This window comes from Dermacentor silvarum, chromosome 8, assembly GCF_013339745.2.
Source record: "Dermacentor silvarum isolate Dsil-2018 chromosome 8, BIME_Dsil_1.4, whole genome shotgun sequence".
Taxonomy (NCBI): Eukaryota; Metazoa; Arthropoda; class Arachnida; order Ixodida; family Ixodidae; genus Dermacentor; species Dermacentor silvarum.
The window spans coordinates 55,288,641-55,306,406 of NC_051161.1; the positions used below are offsets into that span (position 1 = coordinate 55,288,641).

Here is a 17,766-nt window from a genome sequence, read left to right on the forward strand (position 1 = left end):
GTGGTCGTGAAATTGAGAACGTTTACAATGTTCAAAATACACTGCATGAGGGAAGAAGCAAGGTGACGAAACAAAAAAACTAAGTTCGGACGAGCGCCCCTTTAGAATGCAAGAATTACTTAGACCGTGGTCATCAAGTCATCTGCAGCGAAAGGCAAACATACCAGAGCGCAGCTCTTAATAGCCCGTTCCTACGGGGAACGTCGGCGACGTCGGTGTAACCGAGCGAACGAGCGCCGCGAAGAATGAAAGCGAACGCGGAGCGCAGCGGGAGATGAAAGGAAGCCGATAACGAAGAGAGGAGGATGCAGCCGAACCGCGATAACCACGAGGCGGAAAGCGGAGGAGGAGCGGAGGGGAGACGGCCTGCGCATGCGCTGAGTTGCCGGCGGCCACGGCATACGCAGCCGCGTGGGCGATCTCATATGCGCTTCCGAATGGCCAGGGTGCCGTGAGGTGGGGAGGGCTACGATCGTCCACGGTACCAGCGTGTGTGACGGGGATCACCGCTTCTGCAAGGGGCGTTGGCGAGCGGCGAAGGTAAATACACCTGGTAGCGAAGCTTTCGTAGAAGCCCATACGTTAAAAACATGGCGGCTTATCGACGGTTCATAGGGTGCCTCGATGCCCAGCCGAGCGGCGCTGGGCATTGAGGCACCCTAGCGGTTCATGGGGCTTAGCGCCATCTGTGTGAGGAGGGAACACTTCCGACGGAAGAAAAAATAATTTGACGTCATATCCGTTTAAAACAGAAGTGACGTCATTTTGTTCTCATAGGCACGAAATTTGCTTTCGGAGGCCTGCCATTATTAGAGTTGTATATTCAAATGCCCCGCCATTCGACTTGATGGGCGTTCCGAGCTTTCAGCGCGGAAAGCGATGCAGGAAAAGGTCAGCCGTACGGGTGTCGAAATCGCATCGCTGCACAGAGCACAGTTTCTTTGGAGGCCGACGAACGCTTTGGGCGTAGATTGCGTAGAGTGCTCATGCTTTCGTCGGACGCCAAGCCCATCGGCCAGCGCTGTCGCACGAAAACAACTAAAGTAAACGTGTGACTGCACAGGTTAAGAAACAATAAAGCTACCCGCATCACCTAATTCAGATAAACGTCGACATGCAAAACAGCACAACATGTGAGGTTTACAATGAACAACCTGTTCATCGTAACAGGTGAACTTTACGATCGAGCGCGCCTTGCCACGCACTCCAAGAGCTGCATTGCATTGGAAGTGATAGCGGCGTCAACGCCCGCCGCTATCGGTGGGCGCTCTTACGGTGGGAGCTCAAAAGAGGTATTTATTGATAATGATCAAGTAAAGTAGAGTTGTATCTTCTTTTCTCGCCATGCGTATATAAAATTGATTAGGAATTTTATTTTAGTTGAATGAATCTAACTGTGTCTCGCTTTAATTAAAAAACGCCTTTTTCTTTCCCAGTGTTTATTCCTTCCAAACATAGTCGCGCTTCAATCGCTGCTCCCATAACTACCCTTGCTGATGTCGGTGGTAATTGGTTCTGAACCGCTTTTCGCCCGAAGCTTCGCGACCTATGTGGATCGACCTTGTAGCGGCTACAAGTAAGGCTCAATGTGACGCGCCCTTAGGTGTTGTCGCCGCTGACACTGATGGAGCGACTTGCCTGCGACGAAGGTCCGCTCTCGTCTTTGGTGGAACGAAAGAGTGATACGAAAAGCGTAGTGCCGCGCAAGACGGGCTGTGCGGCGACCATGGCTACGATGGTGGCGCCAGAGTAGCGCGCGTCCTCTGTATGGAAACAAAGCGCTGCATGAGTGGAGGTCTGTCTGCGGCGGGTGCTGCAAATCGCACCCACGCCTCACCCACGTGCGCTGCCTCTCGCGAGCTCCCGATTAGCGAGGCAGGCGCGCTACGCTTCGCTCCGTTTTGAACGTGTTGCACGAGACAGATTGCCCGCGCCAGCCAATATATCGCGAAATGAAAACGCGCGTAGAGCTGCCCTCAAATTTTGCATTTACGAGTATAGTAATCGTCAGTGAATTTTTTTTAAAGGCTTGTTTAGTTGACTGAGTTAGAAGAAAATGGTTTATTATAAGAACAGTGCTGTTCAGTTATATCTGAAGTAACCCGCTTGTGTTCTGTGCTGTGGACGGAACTAGTACGGAGGTGAGTGTTTCCATCTACCATTCATTCAGTGCATTAAGGACTATCGCAGCTATGTGTAAGCACTACAAAGCACTACAAGCACTATTCGGGTAGCGACATAGGACAGATGTAGGTGAACTCTCCGTTGTGATGTTATTATATTTATTTGTTTCATTTTACTCTTTATTAAGTAATTTATTTTAGCATCATGACTCGTCACACTATTTTTTTTTTTTTTTTGCTGCATAACAAAGAGAAATAGAGTAGCCGAGGTGCGCTTTACATCAGTATCTCCACATCAACCCCTGTATAAACCAACAGAACAGTCAGTTTCAACAAGGATGCCAGATTTCGTGCTACAGAATGTTACTGACATAAATAATTAGTTCTATTTCTGTAATTACCTAACTGCAATCTTTGCTGCACCAACAAAACTCATTTCTACGCAAGAGGACACGCCATGTGATCGTAATTATGATAACGATAATTAATTATGATAACAATCAATCGGTGCGCTTTTCTAACTAACTGATCGGTATGTTAAGGATGCTATGTATGGATGCGACGCCTTGCACAGCCGGCGGCAACGCGACTGAATGAGAAAGTTCATAAATCATTCGTTACCCCTTGCATGAACTGTTTCTCGTGCATGAGTTCCGAGCTACGACTTGCGGTATGCATGATCAGCAACTCACGTTGTTTACTTCCTTATTTATCTATCATTTCTTCAGTACAGTTTGACTGCAACTAACTATAACTAAGTGTTCGGCAAAGTCCCTTTCTTATCATTAATGTTCACTCTAACTGAAATGAAGTGGCTGCATGACTGTTGAAGAGCACGGCTAGAAATCAAAATCAAGTGGAAATGTTTGATTTGAACATTTCCATCGAGAATCCCCATTTCAAAGTATCAACTTCCGGTAGCGATTGTCGAGACGTTGCTCAAAATAGCAACTGCCTTTAGGCGCAAAGAGACCGGCCTGAACTCTGATTAATGAAAAAAGGGTGCTAGCTTTTACTACATTTTTCCTTCAAGATAGAAGAAAAAAATACGCAAATTATATTAAGGTGGATATTTAAGAGCAAAACATGCATCAGCGTCATCGCATTCTCCAAATCTTTTTTTTTTTTTCAGAAAGCATTAAACGACTGAAGACAAAATCAGGCATGCAAGGCCGGCGCACAGTTCGCGGCATGCAGTATAAGCAATCGGCTCCATACGATTGCTAAGCCTAATAAAGAGAACAAAAATGGCTGCTCGCCTGACTTGTACTTGACTCATCACCTAAAATACCATTCGCCGCCGCCGGCCGCCTAAGCTATCGCAGCTATATACAAGACATGCCTGGAAGGCTAGTTTCAAGTGAAGCGTAAACGGCACTAACCGGTTCGTATAAATTGTAGCTGCAGCATATATGAGCTCGGACTCCTGCACTGCCACTTCACACAAGTACATTCGATAAAACAACAGGAAAAAGGAGCAACCATAAATCCTTGAGTACGAGTACCACCGACGGGGCGCCATCGAAGCTGTGGGAAGAAGGTCGCTCGCACAAACGTGACCACCCATAGGTGAGAAATGAACGTGAAGGCACGTTAAACAGCACGATAGCCGAGGCTTGATCGCGGTAATGAATACCGCTGCACGCGCGTCCTTCTCTGTCGGGGACTAAACGACGATCGCTGAAATCCTGGAAATAATCAAGCAGAGGGCGATTAGTCGCCCGCGAAGAAAACGGGATTAAATTAGACCACGACCTCGGAGAAGCTATTACGAAATTCAATGGTCATGTAATGGGACAGTTATAATGTCGGGACGACGAGTCGCTTCTTAGTCGTTAATCGCGATAAACCATCGGTTCGGCACTTGCTACGCAGGACAGGGCAGATAAGATCGTCCATATAGTAGGCACTGCGTGTCCTGCCTTCATGGCGGTGGGCTATCGTTAATCATTACTAGGGTGACTAGGAAAGTGAATAGACCTAACGTGCGGAAGTGGAGCTTTTAAGAGGCAGTTAAGCCTTGCATATAGAGTACAAAATTAAAGAATGGAAGGCACAGGCTTAGACGCGTTTCTGTAAGTCATTCCGAAGACGTCATATAGGAGCCCGGGGGCAAGGAGATAGGGCCCCTTACTCTTTTTGCCTTCCTTGTCAGTAAACATGTTTCCATCATCATGTAGTAGTTAAACATGCGCAATTCTTGCTGTTCGTTGTATTCGAACGCGAGCGAAGGAATTTGTCCGCGCACTGCACTGGCGCAGTGTGCACTTATACCACAACAAAGTTGGGAGACAGCAACGACGAAAAGCGCGGCGCGACAGTAATGCCATAATGACTGCACCATGACTGCACGATGAGAACGAAGGAAGATGGCGGCATCATGACCATGGCCTGGCAATGACTACGATGTCATGATGACGATGATGAAACGTCGGTGGGAACAACACGACGACGACATTTGGCTGACTCTATAGTGTGATGCTCATTCATTAAGCGCTACACAACACCTGTACATGAACGGGATTACGTTCAAGCTCGGTTTCCCTGTAAGAAATTGCTGTTCTGCGTAGTAAAACAACCCATGCAACTTTCCTGCGTTGCATGGGTTGTTTTACTACGCAGAACAGCAATTTCTGCGTTCAGCATTCAGCAATTTCTACGCAGAACAGCAGCTTTCCTGCGTTGTTTCGTTCCCGTTGTTTTAGATTACAGCATTACATTTACCATTGCAGTACGTTTTACTTGCGCTAAGTAAGTCATTTCGGGAAATAACACGGGTATGGCAGTGACGAACTGTTAAATAATTTTATATATGAGGGACCATGGATATGGTCATGAAATATTGGGTCACTTGATATGTCAAGGAGCGTGAATATGTTCTCCAGTAATAATTTACCTCACAAACAGATTTTGTCAAGAACATGTCACGTGAGTGAGCTGCAGCTATGCAGGGAGTGCAATGTGGGTGTCCCTCTAGTAAGTGCAATATATTTTTTTTTCAAAAGTACTGAAATCATCACTGGAGTCACAAGGCTTGCTTGATTAGGACGGGGCGATCAGCTTCTCCGCCTTGTGCCGTATATGGTGAGAGGGTGAAGTGGAAACGCTTCGTCTGGTAGTTGCTGCAGTTCGAGGTGGAAGGAAAGACATTGCTTCAGAGCTTACAGAACAGGGGCTGTCCCCACGTGAGCTTTCAATCGATAATGTTCCCTAAAGAGCTCGGAGCGACCACGAAGAGTTCTGAGCCTCTTGATTGCCTTCCCCGAGACACTCAGTTGATGACCGTTTGCTGAAACATCCATTTGGTGAAACATCCATACTATCAGCCTAAGAGATGCTGAGGTGTAGGAGTTGCCTGCCAAGCACACCATGCAGGTTAAACCCACCTGTTGCAACTACACCCCTGTGCGTCACCTGCCCCTCCTGCAATGCTCCACCGTATACTCATAACGTTACGAAGTTCAAGAGAGCAAGAATCTTTGTCCCTGAGAATCTCTGCAGCTTTGTAGGCAACGAAACTTCCACAGTGGCCGCAGTACACGATCCGAACAAAGCACAGAGGCTTATGAATGTTTGACAAAAGACTACGTTTGATGCTAGTCGTCGGGGCCGCTTTTGCTGTAACAAGTTCCAGTGCTGGATATAGCCTTTCGTTTAAGTACATTTCACGGGTGACGTCACAATAGGCATGTTTTTCTCACTTTTTCCCCTCTATTCGTTTCCTTCATTATTCAGTGTCATAGGAATGTTGTAACGAAGATGTACAAAAGCCCTCTTTCCTTTCAGTGGACCACATATAGACCACAAAGTTTTGTTGAGGTCACCCGTATCGCTGCTGTCAAGAGCGCACAATGGCTGTCGGCAGTAATAAGAGGCGGCTGCGGTAAAAAAAAAAAAAGAATGAAACGCCGTTTGTTTGATATCGCAGAGAACAGGTTGTTCCGCGTGGCCACGCGAGCGTGTACGTCCGTGACGTTTATTGGATTTGTGTATCGGGTGATGACGTGACCTAAAGACATGGTCGAGGGCAATAACCATAAATAACAGCCCGCTAAAGCCCGATGGCCTGACCGGGTTGCTGGAGGCTCGCGCTGAAAGCGTGTCTATCGACTCTGCCTTTTCCTTTCACACGTTTTCGGCTTGGATATTATAAGGGATGAACAAAAAAAGTGAGACAGGTTTGAACATGTACTATTTTTTTTTTGTCATAGATGCCTTTCGCATTTGTTGCAACCGGCTTTTCACACGTTCTTTTCTCTTGCTGGCTTTCTTTCTTTGCCTTTCCAGAAAAGAAAATGAGCCCAGACTATAAGGTATTTTAAGATGTGTATCGTAAGGAATACGTTCGAAGTGACACCTGCAATATATATATATATATATATATATATATATATATATATATATATATATATATATGTACGGTATGGAATAAGTGATGACCTTGTGTTCATCGCTTTAGAATGTCTTCTTCGGGGCTTGCAGGGAGATACGTATCAAAATTTTTATTGCCAACTTGAGGTTTCCTTCGTTCTTCAACGACTCGGTATCTCACCTCTTGCAACTTACAGAATTAGTATTCAACGTCTGCATGCACATTTGCCTGAACGACCAGCAACTTCTGGCCCGATCTCTCACGAAACAGAGCAACATGGTGCGTCAGACTACGATCACACTGCATTCCGGAGGTTCGAGCCTGACTGGCTGACTGCAGTCAACACATCAAGACACTTATGCGCAGTACCAGTGCAACTAAGTAGCAGAAAGTTTCGCGAATGCCGTCGAACGAGAGAACGCTTCGCAATCGGTTGGCCTTTCGGATGTTGTATCGATGGTTTTGTTGGCTTTACGTAGTAACTGCTCATTGCTCAGTTGAAGTAGCAGCACACCCAATAAAATCATTTATCGGCATCTCTGGCTGTTCTCGCCTGTTAGAACACACAGATAAGTCACTTATACCAACGGAGGATTGCAGTTCATTATCCGAATCTCCAGCTTCTAAATTTTTGCGTGTTGTCCTGCTGCACCCTCGTTGTCATTTCGAACGTTTTCAGGCATCCACAATCCTTGCAGTGCAAGACTAAATGTCTTCATACGGCCGATGCTACGTTGTACTCGTATTTCCCGAGGTGCTAATTGATAAGTCGAACCAACTAGCTTCAAGACGTCCAACAAACATGTCCATGAAGTAGGGCTGTTTCAAGTACAAAACTGATTCGCACTCCCGTTACCTGATTCCTGATCCTAGCTTCCGCGACGTTTCACGAGTTTCGTGAGGTAAGACATACTAATAATACAACGGCACTGTAAGGGAAGTGATCGCATATGTAGCCATAAGAGAGCTGCGGAAAAAGAAAAGAACGGATGTTTCTCACCGTGCGTTATCGAGAAGCGCCAAGAGGATGAACGTGATCTTGGCGTGACGAGTCCACTGAGTGCCGTGGGCTCCAGCGATTCTTCGGACCATGTCCCTGACCTACGTTGTTGGCGGCGGCATGGCCCAGGCTCGAACAGCCTGAACCTAGAGCCGTCCATCGACACCCGAGACAGGCATGTCACTTCAGCGCACGAGGAAGAGCCGAATGCCCGCGTCTCATCGCAGTGCTACGACGACGCCACACTGCAGCACTCGCTGAGTCACCGAGACGTGGGCAGTGCAGTCGTCTTCCGGGCGCTCTTCCTTTTCTTTTTTTTCTTTTTTCCTTACTTCGTGGGTGGAGGCGACTACACTGTAGACGCTTCGCAAGGCCTGTAACGGAGCTCTACTTCCGGTTTCCCTTTTCCGGGACAACGGGCGCTTTTCGAACCCACTGGTTACACTCGAGATGCGAGAACAAGAAGCAAGCGACCTCCCTGCGGTTATCGCGACAGTTTTGTGAGCCGAGTCACGAGCAAACGAAACGCTTTGGCGAGAAGTGTTGCTTCAACATATCCGTCGGACCACTTCTCGCACGAAACTAATAACTTGTTTTGCATTCGATGAGTCCTCTCGTTTAGTGTGAGTACGAGGTTAGTTAGCAGCGGCTGCAGCAGCACCGGACATTGAGCTATGTGGCGTTTTCTTACGTTAAACAAGGACACGAATCAGCTCAAGGAGGTTGCCACGCCGAGCTCACCACGACGACGCATTCACTTCTTGCGCACTCCGGCTTTCAAAAAGAAGAAACAAACAGAAAAATTTTGAGACGATGCTCCATCGCACGAGCACTTCCGAGCGGCACACGATGCACAATCCGCACAAACAACACACGTGTTGCAGAACGGCAAAGCGGAGTCTGCGTCCCACGCGGTTTTTAAGCACTGCACATCCTCATCCGTTTGGCACTGGCGACGAGCAGCGCGCGCGAACGCATTGCGCTGTCGCCACGCTGTGCGCGACTCGCTCAGGTGGCCGGCTGGTATAATCCCCTCACCGGTGGCCTCGCACAAGCAGCAAAGAGGTAGGAACGTAGAAAGAAGGGGAAAAAAAGAAAGAAAGAAAATAGAATACGATAGTGCTGTGTGTGTGTGTGTGCTCGCGTTTTATCCCTTGCCTCGATTGAATGTGTGCTTCCCCCCTCCTCCTCCACCGCCACCTCCTTTCGCTTCTTAGCTTGTTTCGCCTTCCATACACGTAGTTCCCTTTCCTCAGTTCGTGGACCAGTCGTGAACGACGCCGCTAGTGTGCGGGACGTCCCATTGGTCCGTAGTCGACACCCTCTCGCCCCCGACGCACCGGAGCCCTTGGGATGGGGCGGACGGCGCTACCGGCTCGCCGCTTGCACGAAGAAAACAGCGGACGACTGGCTTCTCCGCAGGACTTCCCTGCCGTGCACGGTAGTTGCACCTCTCTTTCTGGAACGCGCAACCTGCGCGCCGGGCCGCTGTGTGAAGCAGGAAGATGGAAAGCCGGGGCAGTTGGGGAACCTTTATTCTAGCCGTAAACAGCACACGATACGACGTAGAAACGATAAAAAATACAATACGAACGTTTGCTTGCCAATGAGAGGCTTTGACAACAAGAAAAAAAAAACTGATACGGCCGAAATCATTTCACGACGATGTCGACGGTAGTGCAAGCCCGTGTGCTTGCGTTGTAGTGCACGTTAAAGAACCCCAGGTGGTCAAAATTAATCCGGAGCCCTCCACTACGGCGTGCCTCACAATCAGAACTGGTTTTGGCACGTAAAACCCTAGGAAGAAGAAGACGGTAGTGCGATTAGCAATCGAGCGAATTAGTGACACGCCGCATTTCTGAAGCCGGGTATATTTAACATCTGTAGTGGTTGTTCTGAGACTTCCGTTGCTTCGGCTACATGCGACATATTTCGGTATTATCCCACTTTGCTATGACACTCGTTTGCCAAAGTCTCCTATGACTCATTCATGGCGGCACGACGACGACTGTACGACGCCAACGCAGTGACGACGACGGAATGACGAAGGAGTGACATCAGTGGAACGACAAAGGCGTTATGAAGACGACATGGAGACAATGAGGTGAAGATTTCTTACCGATGACGATGGTACACCGACGACAGCGTGACGACGACGACATGAGTACAATGGGATGACGACGAGTGTATGAAGACGATGGCGTGAAGACGACGACGGTGCGACGACAGTCGGATGATGAAGCTGAAGTGACGCTGATGGAACGACCACGATGACATCACGCCTGCGAGCCCAGTGGCCCAAGCTGGTAGACAACTTGGTTCAGTGGGTCGGCGTAAACAAATTAGATAGATAGATAGATAGATAGATAGATAGGATAGATAGATAGATAGATAGATAGATAGATAGATAGATAGATAGATAGATAGATAGATAGATAGATAGATAGATAGATAGATAGATAGATAGATAGATAGATAGATAGATAGATAGATAGATAGATAGATAGATAGATAGATAGATAGATAGATAGATAGATAGATAGATAGATAGATAGATTCAGAACTGCTGAAGTAGGCAAGAAATGCTAATCGCATTCATAAAAAAGGAGCAAACAGAAAGACGAGAAGGAAATCTTATCTCTGTTAGGCAAGGTGCGATACTTCTTTCAGGGGCAAAGCAACACTCGCTTCGCGTGGAGTTGTCAACATTCATTCCTTTATACTTGAACATAATGATGGTTTCATTGAGCATAACGCGCCCGGCTTACTGCGTGAACCGTAGTTTCGTAAAGAAAACAAAAAAACAAGTTAGTGAATCAGAGCTCGTAACTGCAGTTATTCAATAATCACAGGTATCGCGGACAATGCGTGAATTTTTATTCGCTTGGCCACAATACTTTTTTTTTAATTTACACACTTCTGATGTTCTGCTTCTGATGCCAATCTGCGAGTAAGAAAATCATTCGCCGGGCCCTGTGGCAGGGCGTGGCAGGGCTTGTTTTCATCCAGGGCCCTGACGAAAACACGTCCCCTTGTTGAAACGTTGGCCCCTGTCTGAAACGTCCTTTGTTCGAGCCCGGTGGATTACGTCGACAAATGTTGCTTTAAGAAGCCACGAGGACCTTTGAAGCGTAAGCTATCTGCAGGTAAAAATTAAAGGCTATCCAGTAGCAGGAACAGAATGAAGCATGAAATGCCCTGACGCATACGTATAGTTAGTCGACGTCTCCAAGGTCCTTGTTGTAATAGCCCCGTTCGTATAGCTCTCGTCCGTCGTACAATACATAGTTGTCGTCCTTGCGGTGGTGTTGCTCGGCTTTCTTGACTCAGGCTCCACCTTTCTTCATGTTCGAGGTTCCGGCTCTTCGCACTTCTAGGTCTGCTTCACGGTGCAGGCTGCAGCGTTCCTTGTTTGATGTCGCCCCGTGTAAGGCCGTATTTGTTCCGGCTGCAAGTGGCGGCACTTATGGTGCTGCTGCGTCAGGAGATTGGGAAGGTTGCATGGTGTCGTGGCTGCGCCCGAATAATTGGGTCAGCTTCACCCATGGGGAATCGGCGCTTTCTGGGAGCGTCCGACCCATGTCTGACCCGGGTTGGCTGCATCGACCCATTTCACCTACTGGTGAAATGGGTTTCTCTCCTCCTTGGTATCTGGCGTACTTGTTGTGTTGTCCTCACCATCCTCGAACGAGCAGCATTCACTCAGAAGAAGAAGAATGATGATGCTGATTATTATTATGATGATGACGATGGTGATGATGACCTCGACGAGGACGATAATATTTAAACACGGCACATCCCGCAGTGAGGAATAGGCGATTATTAAAGTGATTGGAGGAATTGAAATAAAAACACGCGGCTGACTTACACAAACGTCGAGGGTCCTTTGAATGTGGCATATGCCACCGCCAAGACCCACGTAGCCATGAGCAGACAAGCAGACACTAGCTCCATGTTTCCTCCTCGCAATAAATTTGTAGAAAACTTTGCATTGCGAACAGCTACCCCAGATAGGACGCGATGTTGTACATCCCGAAGCATACTTGAGCGTGGGCGCATTTTCATTGAAGAGGATGCATCCATACCACTGTGTGAATCGTATTTTCGTAATAAAAGGACGGTAGTGAAAGGCAGTCTGGAACTGCAGTCGTTAAATAACCACGGACATAGTAGTTCCGAATTATTTGTAGTCTGAATCGTAGTATGAAGCTTCTCTTTTAAATTCAATTGTCTATTCTTCAGGTCTAAGCTTTGAATTACGTAGCATTCTTTTGTTTCCAGTTTCTTAATGTTATACCTTGTCGATTAGGTTGGTGAAACTAAGCGGACTCATTCCCAGCTGCACGCAGTGATATGATGAGTATGATTGGCTTAGGTCGTTGTTTCGATTTTCGCCTCGACCAATGGAGCAGTTTTTTTTTTTTTCACATCGCTTGTGTGTCGGTCTTTTAGTGTCCGAAAGGTGTCGCCATAATAGACTTGTCATAAACTTCTCTAACACAAAGATTATGGTGTTTACGTCGCCGCAATATCATCTAAAGTGTTCTTCTTTATTAACGTTCAATTCGCGTTACATTACTCCTTGTGATTCTGTAACCTTTCCAGGTATTGATTTAGGGGGTGAATCTCCTAATCCGCAAGCACATTGTTCACTTGACGCAAAAAACTTGGAGGACGCTTAAGCTTTGCCTTGAAGAGTAGAATGCGATAGCGTTATCGGGACCCGTTCGCATCGCATCGTTCGCATACGGCAAGTAGGCTTCATTCACTGCAACACTGAACGTGGGAAAGCCAGCTTACAAAGACCAAGCTTACACCAATCCCCTTAAAGTCGGCTTCACTTTTAAACTCAAATGCATTGCTGAAAAGACGTTTTTCCAGGGGTCTTATATAAGTGGTCTTATATGAAAATGTGAAGCCCCTAGCACCTTTTTTATTATTTTAATTATTGTTTGCTATTGCCCCAACGCGCGCAGGTCTGGTAGAAATGTTTGAGTTTCTTCGTAGCAGAATTAGGGGCGCGATCTTGTATGCGTTCCAAAATGTCCGTTCCATCGAGCCACACACGATTGGTCAATTTGAACCGTGAGCCGCACACGATTGGTAAATTTGAACCGTGACGATCAAATTGACCAATCGTGTGCGGCTCGATGGAACGGACCGCCTCCGTTCCATTTTGGAACGCGTACAAGATCGCACCCTAGGTTTTCTTATACATTCAAATTACAATCCGACGCCGATTGGTAAACAATCCGACGGCGAATCCGACGCCGAATGGTAAAGTCGTACTTTACCATTTTTCTGGCGGATTTCACTGTGAGAAATAAAATTTTTGTTCACCAAAACCTTGCACCACGTGGAGGGCCTGCGCGGTCGATGTGGTTGGATGATTTTCTCCGCCACCAACAATCACACGCCGGTCGCCGACGCCGGATTTTCTGCGACACGGGGCCCTAAACGCAATTGCGTTAAAATACAGGGTTCGGTATGAGCCCTAATTGGAACACGGTCATTCTTTTTTCGTTACAGGCTCTTATCGTTTTTATTTATTTATTTATTTATTTATTTATTTATTTATTTATTTATTTATTTATTTATTTATTTATTTATTTATTTATTTATTTATTTATTTATTTATTTATTTATTTATTTATTTATTTACATGATACTGCAGACCCAGCTGGGCCTGAACAAGAGCGGTAAGAGTACAAAACAAGAGAAAAAGATTATACACATATTAAAAAAACAAACAAATCACAATCATGTTCTAAAAGTGTGACATCAGTAATTAATCTGTTCTAGTGGATCAGTACTGCTTAGCAATGACAATGATAGAGTGTTACATTCACCTATAGTGCGGGGTGAAAATCAAAATTTGAAAACGTTAGTTCTCGCCTGATAAGGAGTTAAGTATTCCGAGTGACGATGTCTCGTTAGTTATGATGGTAATGGACGCATATATGGGGTTAGGGCGTATGGAGAATATTGTTATTTTTGAGGAGAAAAAAAAACTTAAGCGTCAGGACTTTCTGCCGAAGTTTGCATGAGAGTTGTGGGTGATTCGCTTTTAAGGTATCTTGCAAAAGAATAAAACTAATTGGTGTTCGTTGCATCATTCAAATTTTTTATTGTTTATTGTTTGTGTTTATTGTGAGGATCCCAGACGATGCCTAATTAGAAATGAGTATGCATGAAGTTTAGTTTCGGGAGGCACTTGTTTTAGTTTATGTCGAACGATACAAAGCTTTCGGAATGAGGCAGCAAATACGGGGTGTCCCAGGTAACTTGTGCAGAGATTTTAAAATGTGCGAGTGCCACGTAGTTGAACACAGACCAAGCTTATGTTGTGTTCCCTGGCTTGGAGCAAGTCAGACTATTTTTTTTTGTATTTCGCCTAATTGCGTTATTAGTTACTACTCATTAATTAAATTCTCAAACGTGATATTCAGAGCAAAATTGCTAATCAGAAAATTGTAGGCCATTATGAAAAATTCCCAGTCCATATTTCTGGTGCTCAACGCGTACTACATCAAAGCTTTTTCCAAGCGTTAAAGAAAGCCCGCAAAACACGAGAAGGGGCCGCGCGACTAGTCGTGAGGCACTTTTCAGTTCTGTTCGACTCCCATATTTTGAAATTTTGGCACAAGTTAGGTGGGACACCGTGTATGTTGGAAACATGAGAATTCCAACTTAAGTTAGTTGGTTATTGTAAAACCCAAATATTTATGTTCATTAACTTCAACACGATGATGAGTAGGAAGACTATAAAGCAGCATCCTCTTATTTATCTTCTTGGTAATCTGCATGAAACTTTTTTTTTCATTATTAAGACTCATGTCCCATATTTCACGCCTTCAGCAATTGTTGTTAAGTTTAACGTTCAAAAGTAAGTTCCTGATGATCTCTACAAACAATCTCGTTATACAAAATACAGTCATCTGCAAATAAACAAATTTGTACTGACCCTTCAATAGCATTAACGGATATCATTAATGTAAAGCATGAACAGACGCGGTTCCAGCCCACTACCTTGTGGTACCCTGGAAATAACCGTAAAATGACGCGAGCAGTGGCCATTAATGCAAAGTGATTGGACGCGGTTTTCTAGATAGTCAGCAATACAGTTTATTACGAAAGAGATAAGGTCAATGTACTTTAGTTGAAGTATTAATTTATAGTGTGAAACAAGATCAAACGCTTTTTTGAAATTCCAAGAAAATTACGTCAGTTTGTCCAGATTTACCGAGAACGCTTGCAAAACTGAATTACTGTGGTTAGCTGTATGACGGCGGAAAAGCCACTTCATGAAATCATGCTTAAAAGGGGAAAGAATATCGTTATCTGTCAAAAACTTTGTTATTTACTTACCAATAATACGTTCAAGTAGCTTACATCACGAAGAAGCAAGAAACATCGAGCGATAATTTGCTAGCAACACTGTCTCCCTTCTTTTTTGGGTGTGTGTATAGCCACAAGACGTGCCGCCCGCCAGGCAGCCGGCATATCTGCCGATGATGTGGATGCGTGAAAAATGACGGCAGGAAACGGAGCAAGCATTTCAGCATAGCAATGAAGGAACGCGTTTAGAAGGCGGCCCGTTGATGCTTTAGTTTTCAAGTAAAGGATCGAGCATCGAAACAAGGCCTGGGAGTGATATAATGTCAACATCATGCAAACAAAATGGTGGGTGCGTGAGAAGCTGTTTCAGAATGGACAGAAAAAGCACTGTGAAAATATACATTAAAATGTTCCGCGATGGCATATTTGCGGACAATTTGCGTACCATTGAGTTGTACTTCGTCAATGGTCTTTTGTCTTCTGATTTAAGAAGGCCCAGAACTTTTGGGGGGAGTCTCGCAAAACATTCGGCAATGTTGAAAATAATGAGCTCTTGAATGCACCAATGCTTCATTAAACATCGCTTGAGCAGATTTAAAATTGCGAGTGGACGCACTTCCTGCTTTTCGGTCACTTCAGTTTTCTTTTGAGGTGTAAAATTTCTCTGGTTATCCAGGGATTCGATTTTCTTGTTCTCTTGGTTTTATTCGGTATAAAACTATCAAGACAGTAAGTGCATAATGGTTTAAATTGATCCCAATGATTATTTACAGCTGAACATTGGAAGCTGCTCAGCTGAAGATGAAGGTAAACAAAAACACAATTATTCCCCGCACAAGAGAAATCTTTTTGCAGAAATGCTTTCAGGAGGTGCGATGCAAGGCGTTTCAAGAATACATGCGAACGACACGATAGCATGATAAGAAATACCGCGATTTACAGATACATTAAATTTTTAATTTGTCCTAATTACGGAAACAACATCTATGATTGAAGAGGATGCATCACCAACCCGCTTAGGCTCAGTTACAACTTGCTGCACATCGTGGTTGAACATAATATCAAGCAAAATGCCGACATCTGCACTTCTATCTGTATTTGAGAATGGACGATTCCAGTCAACAGCAGGCAAATTGAAATCATGAACAATGAAAGCTTTTTTTTTTAGAAGAAAACGTTGCCAAGTGATCAAGTAGATCCTGCAAAAATCGAGGGGTTGCATTCGCAGCACGATTAACCACAGACAACAAAAACGCGTGTCCCGGTAAGAACAATTTCAAAGTGATGCTGTCATGGTTACCTATATCTGATTGACCAAAGACGCTCGGATGTCATGTTTTATCAAAACAGCAACACCGCCGCCTCTAGTAAATCGTTCACGGCGAAGAACCTGATATGAGGGCGGGAAATAATCAGCGTCATCAATGTCGTCATGAAGCCAGGTATATGTTATAACAACAACATGGGGATCATAATCTAATAGAGCAGCTTCAAGTTGGACACATTGGTTGGCGTTACGCGCGTTTATGTAACTAGTCAAAGGTGATTACTAGAGGAACGTACAGGTCAGTCATTCGTGGAATTAGCTTGACGCGAAGGCATCCTTACTCTAGTTTGTACGTACATTGTCGTTCCACACGAAGAGCTCACCGTTAATTCGCAATTTATCGTTGATAAGTAAAACTTTTTTTTTACTTGTTGTGTTTCACTTACAGCACTTGCCCATAACAGTTTCCTTTCATGCAGTGTATCCCGAGAGCAATCGTGCCGAATGGTTATTTTTGTGGCTTTTAGTTTATGAACGTTCTTAAACACTGTTTAATTGTTTCTCATTATAGATGAACAATAATAAGCCTAGGTTTGCCTGGTCTGCCTAAGTTGTGTTTTCTCCTCAGAGAGGCGCAGTACCTGTAGCCTGGTAGTGAAAAGGTCATTCACAACTTTTTGCTTTAAATCCGAGTCACTCTCATTAGGGACCTTCCTGCATTAGAAAAATAGCAAGATTAGACCATCTGCTATGAACTTCCAGATCGATAACCTTGGCTTTCAGAATTCTAATTGTTTTTTTTTTTCGAAAGATTCGACTTCAGCAGTACGTTTTACTATTTCAACGAAGCGCAAGGTATACGACAGGCATCTGTTTTCAAGCGAAGCTTGCATTGCCTCACAAGTGTCGGCGGTGGCGGTGTTACGCTAAAACGTGGGCCGATCCTGGTGATTGTGCAGAAAGGCTCCAAGCTCAATGGCACATACCCCTGTCACGTGGGCCGATCCTGGTGATTGTGCAGAAAGGGTCCAAGCTCAATGGCACATACCCCTGTGGCCTCGGGGACCTGTAACGCGCCCTTGAACTACCCCTGTCACACGTGGGACCCAAAGAGACCAAATCACCAGCCCTTCCCCTGTCGAGAAAATGGGGGTAAGCGAAGCTTGTCGTCCGATTCTAGCGTGCCGATTCTAGCGTGAGGGTTTACCCTCATTTTCTCGACAGGAGAAGGGCTCTGAATTTTCCCCTAATCTTTTACTGATCCCTGAGCGCGGTCATTTCTTCAACTAATTTGTTTTGCCCTGATAGCGATTCCTTCAACATTTCCTTTTGTTGTCGGGCCTGGATTAGGCTCCACATCACACAGAACGAGCACGCACACAGAAAAAAAAACATCATACGCAATTGCAATGCACTCTTGTGGACACGGCAGGGCCAGAAGGCCTCCACTGCTTCGACAATCCCAACAAAAAGTGTTGCAGCTTGGACTGACCTGCATGAAGTAGAAATAGGAGTTTCGCGACAACATGCCTGCTGTCTGGTCCACCGTACTCCAATGAAGGTGTAGCTCTGTGGTTGATCATATGTAGGCAAGTCCGATGACGTAAACACTGAAGGTGGCGCTGCAGTGACTTCAACGAGGCAGTGGGGTGAACCGTGAACTAGC

The 17,766-nt window shown here is 45.4% G+C and overlaps 1 protein-coding gene across 1 annotated transcript in view; it reads right to left on the reverse strand.

The window, feature by feature from the left end:
• LOC119461271 (protein Wnt-7b) overlaps positions 1 to 8,535 on the reverse strand; it is a 74,466-nt gene extending 65,931 nt beyond the window's left edge. The window contains exon 1 of the mRNA XM_037722503.2: positions 7,496 to 8,535. Within this exon, the coding sequence (XP_037578431.1) occupies positions 7,496 to 7,587 (92 nt within the window). The 5' untranslated portion in view covers positions 7,588 to 8,535. The remainder of the gene's footprint in view (positions 1 to 7,495) is intronic.
• Positions 8,536 to 17,766: the final 9,231 nt, after the last annotated feature.